At 42.9% G+C, this 12,617-nt stretch overlaps 1 protein-coding gene across 1 annotated transcript in view; it reads left to right on the top strand.

The window, feature by feature from the left end:
- Window positions 1-12,617, top strand: part of SYN3 (synapsin III) — a 492,973-nt gene that overhangs the window by 27,186 nt on the left and 453,170 nt on the right. Inside the window, exon 2 of the mRNA XM_061417235.1 lies at window positions 7,534-7,994. Coding sequence (XP_061273219.1) covers window positions 7,684-7,994 — 311 coding nt within the window. The 5' untranslated portion in view covers window positions 7,534-7,683. The remainder of the gene's footprint in view (window positions 1-7,533; window positions 7,995-12,617) is intronic.

Here is a 12,617-nt window from a genome sequence, read left to right as displayed (position 1 = left end):
ACCTTCATCAAGAGGCTTTTTAGTTCCTCTTCACTTTCTGCCATAAGGATGGTGTCATCTGCATATCTGAGGTTATTGATGTTTCTCCTGTCAGTCTTGATTCCAGCTTGAGTTTCATCCAGCCCACTGTTTTCACATGGTGTACTCTGCAGATAAGTTAAATAAGCAGGGTGACAATATAAAGCCTTGATGTACTCCTGTCCCAGTTTTGAATATGTTGCTTTATGACATGTTTTATTTTTCTGTCTGGTGTGCTTCCCTGGTGGCTCAGACAGTACAGAATCCGTCTGCAATGTGGGAGACCTGGGTTCGATCCCTGGGTTGGGAAGATCACCTGGAGGAGGGCATGGCAACCCACTCTAGTATTCTTGCCTGAAGAATCCCCATGGACAGAAGCTGCAGTCCATGGGGTCACAAAGAGTCGGACAGGGCTGAACAACTAAGCACATGTGGTCACTCTTGCCCTCTAGTGGCCAGTGGAGGCATAGCGTGGGGCTGAGCCCTCACTTGGCCTCTCCTGAATTCTATCCCAGAAAGATTTTATCCCAGGGTCTTCTGACCTTTTCCAGTTTCTTTCCTTCCAGAATCTCCCTCACTCCCACCTGGTCCCACCATCAAATTAAGTTTGTCACTGAAGAGATATCCAGTGTCTAGTGGCACAGGAAATCAGTGACTCACAAAACAGGAAGACACCTTGCAAATCATGTAATCCAACTCTCTTCTTTTATACCTAAGGACCTAAGTGATTTTAACAAGCTCCTAACTTGGCTGCTGCATCCATATATGTGCTCTTCAGTCTGTTCTCCACACGGTGGCCAGGTAGATGAGATTATGTGTGTCTCTTGCTTATAATCATCCAGTGGTTTACTTTTCACCCTTGGAATAAAATCAGAATTATTTTCAAGATGGCCCTTCATGATCTGGCTCCTTTCTAGTTCTCTAAACATTTTCTTATAAAAATCTTCTCCTTATTTTCTGATTAAGCTGGCCTTCCTTCTGTTCATCAGATGTGCCTAATACTTTCCTACCTCAGGGCCTTTGCATATGTACTTCCCTTACCCTTTATCCTTACATCTGGGCTTAAAGGTCACCTCTCAGAGAGGCCTTCTCTGTTAATCTCTATAACAGCACTCTGTGTATTGCCCCAGGCCATGAGTTTTTGTTCATTATCTGCCTCCCTTTACCAGATTATAAGCTCCCCCAGGGCCTGCAGTGAAAGAAATTACAGAATGAGTCTTTAATGAACACTGGAGTTGGTCAAAAAACATAATGCTTCTAAAGGTGGTGAATTCCTGCCAGTGTAAGGTTGACCAGAGTTCCTAAAGAAGAGATTGTTAAATAATCTCTAAGGTCCCTTCATCTCTGTTTGTAAACTTTTCTATCCAGTATTTGAAAGATGGAAGATGTTCAGATCCAATAATTGCTCAGTAGCTTGTGTTGGACTAACCCTGTCACAGATGATAGTTATAAATTTTGGATAAAGTATTTGAAAGAATCTGAGATTTTTGGAGAGAAATAAAAAGTAGGTGGGATCTGGAGGAGATTTAACCCTTGAAAAAAGGCACCTTCCCCCACTAAGTGAGATTCACATTGATGTGGCTCTTCTCTGTAAAGCACTCCCCAGTCTATATGGCAGGGAGAAGCTAGAACCAGAGCAGGAAGCTGCAGTTTTATTGATTTGACAGGAAGCAGGCAGAGTCTGGGGCTTCCCAGGTGGAGCTAGTGGTAAAGAACCTGCTTGCCAGTGAGGAGATGTAGGAGACATGGGTCTATCCCTGGGTCAGAAAGATCCCCTGGACGAGGGCCTGGTAACCCCTCCAGTATTCTTGCCTGGGAAATCCCATGGACGGAGGAACCTGGCGGGCTATAGTCCACAGGGTCTCAAAGATTTGGATGGGCCTGAAGCAGCTTAGCAAGCACACATGCAGAATACAGGCTATCAGAGTGTCTAGAAAATGAGGAAATCTAAGGAGATGTCCCCCAATCCATGCTCCCAATAAGATCAGCTGAGGCCTCTGTGAAAACTGTATTCCAGTTCAACCCCTCCTTCTGCCCATTTGTGCTTGTCATGCTTGCAGTTGTTAATCATGGAAACACACTCCAGTAAACTTTCTGCTTCCAAATCATCCTGGCAGAGTCAGTTTCCAGGGGAACTTGACTTAACAACAGTCTTAATTGATGTTTATAGAATGTTGTACCCAGCGGCTGCAGAATACATGTTCTTTTCAAGTGAAAATGAAGCATTCATCAAGATAGACCATGGTGAGCCATAAAATTAATCTGAGTGGATGTCAAAGATGTTGAAGGATTAAACCCCTATAGACTATGTTCATTAATCATAAATGAATCATATTAAAAGCAATAACATTACAATATCTGAAAAAGCACTGGAGTTTGAAAGTTAAAGATATGTTTAAATAACACATAGATCAAAAAGAATTAGAAAGAAATAATTTTAATTGAATGATAATGTAAATATAACATGTCAGATTTCTGGATTCAGCTAAAGTGGTGCATGGAGGGAAATAACATTGCTTTAACTGCTTGTATTAAAAAGAAGAAATGTTTAAAATTAATGGTATATTTACATCTTAAGAATGTAGAAAAAAGAGGAAATTAAAAATCTTAAACCCAAAGTAAGAAGAGAGGAAGTAATAAAAAGCAGATATAGGTGAAATAGAAAACAAATAATAGAGAAAATATAAAAAGCTGCAAGTTGTTTCTTTAAAAGATTAATGAAATATATAAATTCTTAACACAGATTAATCAAAAAGAGAAAAAGCAAATGACTAGTATCAGGAATATCAGGGAAAATTACTACAGATCTTGCAGAAAATGAAATGTTAAATGCTATGAACAACTTTATGCCAATAAATTATACAATTAAAATGAAATGGACCAATTGTTTGAAATCATATATTGCCAATATTGAAATAATAAGAAACAGAGAATATGAATAGATTTATAAAAGCATTTGAGGTAATTGTTAAAACCTTTCCAACAACAACAAAAAAATCAGCCCCAGATGGCTTCACTGTTGAATTCTGTCAATAAATTAAGGGGGAAAAGAACCCCAATATTACACAAACTTTCAGAAAATTGAAAAGGTAGGGACACTTCAGAATATATTTTGTAAGGTCAGCATTATGCTGGCACCAAAACCTGGCAAAGACATTGACAAAAAAGAAAATCACAGACCAGATTTCTCATGAATACGGATGTAAAAAATCTTCAACAAAATATTCTTGGCTTGAATCCAGCATTATATAAAGAGGGTAATTCACTATGACTAAGTGGGATTTATCCTAGGAATGAAAGATTGGTTTAGCATTTGAAAATCAATTAATGTAACTCACCACATTAAGCAAATACATGATTTTTAAAAACCTTGTTGTTCAGTTGCTAAGTCGTGTCTGACTTTTTGTGACCCCATGGACTGCAGCATGCCAGGCTCCCCTGCTCTTCACTATGTCCCAGAGTTTGCTCAAATTCACGTCCATTGAGTCAGTGATGCTATCTAACTGTTTATGTCATTCTCTGCCGCTTTTTTCTCCTTTTGCCTTCAGTCTTTGCCAGCATCAAGGTTTTTTCTAATGAGTCAGCTCTTCCCATCAGGTGGCCAAAGTATTGGAGCTTCAGCATCAGTCCTTTCTAGTCCTTTCTGTGAATATTCAGGATTGATTTTTCTTTAGAGTTGACTGGTTTGATCTCCTTGCTGTCCAGGGGACTCTCAAGAGTCTTCTTCAGCACCACGGTTTGAAAGTATCAGTTCTTCGCCACTCAGCCTTCTTTATGGTCCAACTCTCACATCCATACATGACTACTGGAAAAACCACAGCTTTGACTATCCAGACCTTTGTTGGCAAAGTGAAGTCTCTGCTTTTTAATATTCTGTCTAGGTTTTTCATAACTTTGCTTCCAAGGAGCAAGTGTCTTTTAATTTTATGGCCGCAGTCACCATCAGCAGTGATTTTGGAGCCAAGAAAATAAAATCTGTCACTGTTTCCACTTTTTCTCCTTCTATTTGCTGTGAAGTGATGGGGTCAGATGCCGTGATCTTTGTTTTTTGAATGTTGAGTTTTAAGCCAGCTTTTTCACTCTCCTCTTTTACCTTCATCCAGATGTTCTTCCCTGGTGGCTCAGAGGGTAAAGCGTCTGCCTGCAATGCAGGAGACCTGGGTTCGATCCCTGGGTCAGGAAGATCCCCTGAAGAAGGAAATGGCACCCCATTCCAGTACTCTTGCCTGGAAAATCCCATGGACAGAGAAGCCTGGTAGGCTATAGTCAATGGGATGGCAAAAGAGTCGGACATGACTGAGCGACTTCTTTCGATGCTCTTTAGTTCTCTTCACTTTCTGCCATAAGAGTGGTATCATCTGCATATTTGAGGTTGTTGATGTTCCCCTAGCAGTCTTGATTCCAGTTTGTGATTCATTCAGCCCAGCATTTCTCATGATGTACTCTGCATATAATTTAAACAGAGTGACAATTTACAATCTTGTATTACTCCTTTCCCAATTTTGAACCAATCCATTGTTCCATGTTCTGTTCTAATTGTTGCTTCTTAACCTGCATACAGGTTTCTCAGGAGACAGGTAAAGTGGTCTGGTTTAAGAATTTTGCACAGTTTGTTGTGATCCACACAGTCAATGAAGCAGAAGTAGATGTTTTTTTCTGGAATTTCCTTGCTTTCTCTATGATCCAACAAATGTTGGGAATTTGATCTCTGGTTCCTCTGCCTTTTCTAAATCCAGCTTGTATATCTGGAAGTTCTGAGTTTACATACTGTTGAAGCCTAGCTTGAAGGACTTTGAGCATAACTTTACTAGTATGAGAAATGAGCACAATTATACAGTAGTTTGAACATTTTTTGGCACAGCCCTTCTTTGGGATTGGAATGAAAACTGACCTTTTCCAGTTCTGTGGCCACTGCTCAGTTTTCCAAATTTGCTGGCATATTGACTACAGCATTTTAACATCATTTTTTAGGGTTTGAAATAACTCAGCTGGAATTCCATCACTTCCTCTAGCTTTGTTTGTAGTGATGCTTCCTAAGGCCCACTTGACCTCGCACTCCAGGATATCTAGTTCTAGATATGACCACACCATCATGGTTATCTGGGTCATTAAGACTTTTTTGTATAGTTCTTCTGTGTATTCTTGCCAACTCTTCTTAATCTCTTCTGCTTCTGTTAGGTCTTTACTGCTTCGGTCCTTTATCATCCTGTCCTTGCATAAAATGTTCCCTTGGTATCTCCAATTTTCTTGAAGAGATCTCTAGGCTTTCCCATTATATTGTCTTCCTCTACTTCTTTGTGGTGTTCATAGAAGAATGCCTTCTTATCTCTTCTTGCTGCTCGCTGAAACTCTGCATTTAGTTGGGTACATCTTTCCTTTTGTCCCTTGCCTTTGGCTTCTCTTCTTTCCTCAGCTATTTGTAAGGACTCCTCAGACAACCACTTTGCCGTTTTGCGTTTCTTTTTCTTTGGGATGGTTTTGGTCACTGCCTCCTGTACAGTGTGATGAACCTCCATCCATAGTTCTTCAGGCACCCTGTCTACCAGATCTGATACTTGAATCTATTTGTCACCTCCACTGTACAATCATAAGGGATTTGATTTTAGGTCATACCTGAATGGGCTAGTGGTTTTCCCTACTTTCTTCAATTTAAACCTGAATTTGCCATAAGGAGCTCATGATCTGAGCCACAATCATCTTAATTAATCTAGAAAATCACTTCACAAATTCAACATCCATTCGTGATAAAAACTCTAAGCCAACTAAGACTATAAGGCAACTGTCCCAACCACTATGGGAGGGTTTTGGACAGTTTCTTAAAAAGCAAAAACATATGCCTGCCCATGACCTAACAAATTAACTTCTAGATATTTTCCCAAAGAAAAAGTCAGTCCCTCAACCAGTCTCTCTCTCTGTCTCTTCACCCTGCTCTTTCCCCTTTCTTTGTTTCTCTCTCCACAAAATTACTTAAATAGAACATCCTTAGAGCAATTCTATTCAGAATTCCCACCCCAAACTGAAAACATTTCAGACATCCCTCAAAAAAAGAATGTAGTAACAATTTGTAGTTATTCATCTAGCAGAACACTACTCAGCGATAAAAGAGTGACTTGTTACATACAACATAGCTGAGTCTTGAAACCATTATGTTGAGGGAAAGAAGCCACGTAGAAAGGAATAAAACACAATCACATTTATATAAAGTTCAGGAATAGGTAAAATTAACATACGATGATAGACATCAGCAAAGCCTTTACCCATGAGGACACATGGATTGCTAGAAAGGGACACAGGACAACTTCCTGAGGTGACCGGAGTATAAAAAATCTTATGCCAGCATATACATATATCAAAACTCCACGAGCTGTACACTCACAGGCTGTGCATCTCTAAGTAAATTTTACCTCAGCAAAAACATAAAATAATCTTAAAACAATAAAATATAGGTGGGGTCGAATTGCATGATTGAAACCATTTTTCTCAGTGAGAAATTTTGATCTTAAATGAATAATTTGGTTTTTTAAAACTTATTTTGCTCTCTTTGGAAAAGGCCTTCATTTGTTTATTAACCAGCTGGGCTGTCCTGACAAAATTTCACAGACTGGCTTAAACAACAGAAATTTGTTTTCTCACAGTTCCAGAGGCTGGCAGTCTGAGGTCAGGGTGCCAGAATGGATGGTTTCTGGTGAGAGCTGTCTCCCTGGCTTGCAGACGGCTGCCTCCCCGTGTGTCCTCACATGGCCGAGGAATAGCAAACTCCCTCTTGTCTTTTTTTACGAGGACATTAATGCTCTCACGAGAGCACCACCCTCATGGCCTCGTCTAACCCCATTACCTCCAAAAGAACCCATCTCCAGATACCAGCATGTTACTGGTGAGGGCTTTAACATACGGATTTGAAGGACACAATTCAGTTCGCAGCTGTATATATTCTAGAAAATGTGGAAAATACAGGTAACTGGAAAAAACAAAAGCCTGTGTAGTCTGGTGATGCAGATATAGTCACTGTTAACATCCTGATGTCTTTTTCTTTCCCAAGTTTTGTTATTTCAACTTTTATGTGGTTGTAGTCATTCTGTATCTATAATCTTATATCATGATCTTTTAAATTAAAACATGAAATTTTTTCTGCATGACTAAAATCCCTTTTTAAGTACTTCTTTTTAATAGCCACAAAAGGTTCCGCTGGATGTGCTGTAGTTTACATATTTGTTATCCTGTGGTTGAACGTTGGAAGACTTTCCAGTATTCTGCTAGTGTAAATAATGCTGTGATAAATACATTTGTCCAAGAGGCTTTTTCTGTAACTCGGATTGCTTTCTTGGGGTAGAATTCCAGAAAATGGAAATTGTAGGTTAAAAGGGTGTGCTCTAATTAGATGTTGCCAAATTCCTTGCCAAAAAGATGTCCTACTTTGCACTGTCCCCAGGAGCAGGGCAAGAACGGGCTTTATTGGTTTGCTCTTAAGAGGCTGAGGTCGTTTCCACTAATGTATTTCTTGGCCTGTTTCCACAGGTGAAAAAAAAGACCGCTGTAGCTGACTTGTGTGGGACTCCCTTGGCTCTTTTGGCCCAAGACCCTACCACTCCCTCTCCCTGGCAGCCTGTATTCTGGGCCTCACCTAGACAGCCCGAGTGGGAACAAGCCATCTTGTCCATCACAGCCATGAATTTCCTCCGGCGGCGCCTCTCTGACAGCAGCTTTGTGGCCAACCTGCCTAACGGCTACATGACAGACCTGCAGCGCCCAGACAGCTCCACCAGCTCACCTGCATCCCCCGCCATGGAGAGGAGGCACCCTCAGCCCCTGGCAGCCTCCTTCTCCTCTCCAGGATCCAGCCTTTTTAGCTCCTTCTCCAGTGCCATGAAGCAGACCTCACAGGCCCCCTCGGGGCTGATGGAGCCTCCGGGTCCCTCCACGCCTGTTGTTCAGAGGCCCAGGATCCTGCTGGTGATCGACGATGCCCACACAGACTGGTAAGCAGCAATCTGCAGGTGCCCTCACATAGGGGCAGGAGAGGAGACGGGGCTTATCTCACTCTTGGGGAAGAGAGAGGGGAAGAGCTGTGCAAGACTCTGTGGTATCAGAGACTGGCAGGAGGGAAGGACATTAATGCCAGGCACCACAGCAGCTACTTTGTGCCACACTCTGTCCAAAGGGCTTTATATTTAAGGTCTGCAGTCTCTCACTTGCAAATCCAAAACCCAAAAAGCTCACTAGAAAATATTTTATAGCCCATTTGCTAGCAAAGCCTGATCTGAAGGAAAGTTAGACTGTAATAGTCTTCATTGTACCACTCACTGTGCTTGTTCATATGATTTGCTGAAAACTTCTTAATACATTTGATATGGGCTACTGCCCAGGGCCCATAGGAAGTTTTATATAATATATGGTATATGTACTGTATTACTTTCCTAATAATAGAAAACGTTAAAAAATCTGAAATAACTGTGGTAAGTCGCTTAACCTCTTTGAGCTTCAGCCATGCTCCCTCATTGAGTGAGGTTGCCATGAGGGTAAAAGAAATCAACAAAAGTCCACAGTCCTTAATCTCAAGGGACCAGAGTGCCTGAGTTTGCATTCCTACTCTTCCATTGACTGGCAGTCTGGTTCCAGAACCTGTCTTAACAGGACAGCAAAGGTGGGCAGAAATGATATCCCTTCCAGTCTCTTCCCAGGTGTGCCCCATCCTGATAGATGGGAAGCATCCTGGCTGGGGGGCAGACTGGACACATGTGTCAAGGTCATTGTAGCAGTAGTTCCACAGGTAGTTACTGAGCACTGATCGAGTGTAAATAACAGCCTTCAGTTCAGTTCAGTTGCTCAGTCATGTCCAACTCTTTGCGACCCCATGAACTGCGGCACGCCACACCCCCCTGTCCATCACCAACTCCCGGAGTCCACCCAAACCCACGTCCATCACAACGGTGATGCCATCCAGCCATCTCATCCTCTGTCATCCCCTTCTCCCACCCTCAATCTTTCCCAGCATCAGCGACTTTTCCAGTGAATCAGCTCTCATAACAGCCTTAGGTACTCAGATGAGTAATGAACAGGCCCTGCACACAGGAAGCTGAATGCAGGTGGAAAAGAGGTCTCTCTTTGGAATTTTTGCTAGAGAAGATACATATTATCAGTCCAGTTGGAGACATAGAATTTGCAGTCCAGGAAGTAAACCTAAATATGGAGACCCGGAGGCACCCCGTTTAGGGCAGTTCTGGCAATGGACCCATGGATGGCCACGGGGGCTGGAGGGCAAGGTTTCCTGTGTGTGTCTCCAAAAGCCACCACAGAGTAGGCACAGAGTCAGCATCCAGTAAGCATGTATTACATGAAGCAGTTAATATATTCAGTTCACTGAGCATGCCAGTGCTCTCTTATTCTAACATGGATGTGTGTGCTCACCTTCATTCCTTGAAAAGTGAACTCAGGCTGGGAATGGTTGAGCCTGTACTTTGGAGTGGGAGGTAATTATAGTTTATAACATATTCAATGCAGTCAACATTAAAGCATGTTCAGTAGGTTCAGACTTTCACCTTTTATTTTCCTGCTATGGAATCACTTCATCTTAACCAGGATGGTCGGGTACCTGGCCTCTGTTCTGATCTATTCTGAGTTGTTTTCAGTGATGCTTGAAGGGTCTTACATGAAGTGTTCATCTCTGCCTGTGAAGTTATGCAGAGCATCATATTTAGATTCTGAGCCAAGGGGTTGATTTCTGCAGAGGTGTTGATTTCACTCAGCCCTGCCTGTGCAGTCCTGCTGCCTATCTGCCTAGTAATCAGAATGCCTACATGGCTTTTGCAGTCCTCTGTTTCTCTTTAACCCAACTTGACCTTGATTTTGAGTGTTCTCTGTTGACTGCACCATCTTTGGTTCAGTCAGGGTTTGCCATAATATGGTCTTGGGAAGCGGTATTTGTCAAAAGCTTTACTTTTTGTATGGATCCTGAGCTAATAAATGGCAGCAAGGTGAAGTGGTTAAGGATTCGGACTTCAGAGCTATCTGCATTAAATCTCTACCCCATAATAGCTATATGACCTTTTAAAGTTACTGCATCTAAATGGTAAAATAGTACCTACCTGTAGAGTTAATATATGTAAGTACGCTTGAAATCTGAATTACTATAAAAGTGTTTAGGAAGTGTCTAGTAGACAGTAAGTGCTATTTAAGTGCCTATTATTATTGCAGACTATTGTGACCTTTTGTGCAATATTAATCATCTTGACTGCAACCCCATAGGCATACTTATTTAATTTCTTTATGCCCAATATTAGGCAGAATAGATTAGGATTTACCGCGCTGTGCTATGGTTTTCTAATGGTCAATCTTCCCTACTAGCTCTCAGGTGATAAAGTTGAGTCTTACTAATTAATCTCTGTCTGCCCCCAACCCAGTGCCCATATGGTGTGTAGTTTAACGTAGGCGCACAGCTAATGACGCTGAAATGCCATAAATTACCTTAGCCGAGTAACATTTGAATTTTGACTTTGGTCTTCAATCTCTCTAATCCACAGGAGTGACCAGTGTGTCAATTTTAGTCTGTGCACCCTGGTGGGGGACACAGTTTTTGGCTAGAGGAATTTCTTCCGGTCTGTTTCCATCATGCTTCATGTGCCCACAGGTTAATTAGGGATTGAGAACAGCAGTCCACTTTTCTTGCCTCTCAGAGGGTTGAAAGTGGAACAGTGAGAAACTGAGCCTCATTATATGTCACCTGAGAGTTAGCTGTGCATTCGTTGGATGTTTGTGACAGAGACTTCCAACCCACACATGACAGCTTCTCATACAGAACTCATCCTAGATTCTTTAAGAACTTGAGAACCTTTGCTGGCTGCCTTAGAACCCCGATTTCTTCCCTGTCAAGTTCCGGAAGGATACCTGTCGTCCTCCCATACCAGGAGCGGCCAGCAGGTGGCGGGCTAGCCCCACTGTCCCTGGCTAGTTTTGGCAGAGTCCGGCTGCCTCTGGGTCAGCCCCCTGCCCAGTGCCTCCTTCATTGTGCAGACTGTCTCCTGAGAGGAAGAAGCTGTTGAAGAGGGAGAAGCCCGCTCACACAGTCCCTTTCTTTCTCCTTTGAGATGGTAATGAGAGGGGGAGATGATCCCCGTCTGGACTGAGCATGAACCCATCAGGAACAATGTGGCTCCCTTTTCTCCCTTGTCAGCCTTGGTTCCTTCTCTCTGTCACCCCTTTCCTGGTCCAGGACCCTGCTGCAGAATCAGGTTTCCTAGAGGGTGAGAGAGTTACAGGAACCTCCCCCTCTTGCTTCCTGACAGAGGCCAGCTTGCAGACTCTCGGAACCAGCCTGGGCCTCCCAGGGATGAATGATACCTGGCCAGTGGCCAGGGGGAAGCGAGGGAGAGGAGGACTGTCCATCTTCTGCGGAGACACACAGGATCCCAAAGCCGCCTTTACTGGAAAGGGGGACTAATGGTGGAGCATTTTGAGATCCCACGACCTTTTGGGGTTGCCCCAGAGGTCAGCCTGGCTACATCAGGGAGGTTGGGGAGCTTTGGACCAGACTCACCTGCCAATAAGATCTGGGTCAGGAGTCCCTCTGAACTCAAGCTGGCACTGTCCTCTGGGATGATGGGTGATCAGTCAGGTTTGAGAACCACAAGGGAAAGGAGAAATACAACAAATGGATTTCAGGCTCATTTTTCTTCGGCCCTCTCCACTCATTCTCTTGCCAATTTTCCAGCGCTTTGACTGGTGTCAGTCCTCTAGTCTTGACCTTGCCTCCTGTATACCTTTCATGTTACCACCAAAGTATCCTCTTTCCAAAATCCAATCTTGCAAGTTCACTCCCATGTCCCATCAGGTGTCACCTATTATAACCATTAGGTGGTACATCATTGCCCTCAAGTCCCAAGTCAGAGTGTAAGCATGTCTGCCCTCCCTCTAGGTCTGCCTCCAGCTCAGCGTCCTCTTTGCTGCTTATTCCACAGGAATAGCAAAGGTTTGTAGTTTTCAAACACACCTCTGCCTTAGCCCATACTGTTCCCTGCTACCTGGAATGCCTTTCCCTATGTTGTTGTTCACTGGGCCAATCTCCATTCATCCTCAAAAGCCTGCTCAAGTTTCACTTCTTCTCTGAAGTCTTCCCTGACACACCTACCCTGCCAACAGTGCTAATAACTTCCTCCTTTGATAACTTAAAATGCACTTCATCATGCCACCACAGCACACATCACACTGTGTTGTACTTGGCTTTAGGTAGCTGTCTCTTCTGCAAGAATAAGGCCTGTGTCTTCCTCTTTTTGTATCCCTGGAGCTCACCGTGTAATATATTTTCAGTTAGCATGTGTCATTGTCCCAAACCATTCCAACCAGAACAGCCTGTATTGGGCATCATGGGGCCTGAAATTCACCTTACTGCAAGAGTCAGCAATATAGTGCATACAGTTGAGGGCTTCCCAGTTTTACTCACCTGTGTATAAAGTCTTGGCTGTTTATTTTTCAGTATGTATGCCCCCTTCACCCCAACATCCTCCCCCCAAGCCCATCCAGGCTCCAGAGACCTTGAAGGTAAAACTGAGATCAAAGAAGCACACAACCTTGTTATGAAGAATCTTTCTGGGGGTCATGATCAATGT

This window comes from Bos javanicus, chromosome 5, assembly GCF_032452875.1.
Source record: "Bos javanicus breed banteng chromosome 5, ARS-OSU_banteng_1.0, whole genome shotgun sequence".
NCBI lineage: Eukaryota > Metazoa > Chordata > Mammalia > Artiodactyla > Bovidae > Bos > Bos javanicus.
The sequence above is the reverse complement of the archived record's forward strand: the minus strand, read 5'-3'. Positions and strand labels throughout refer to the sequence as shown.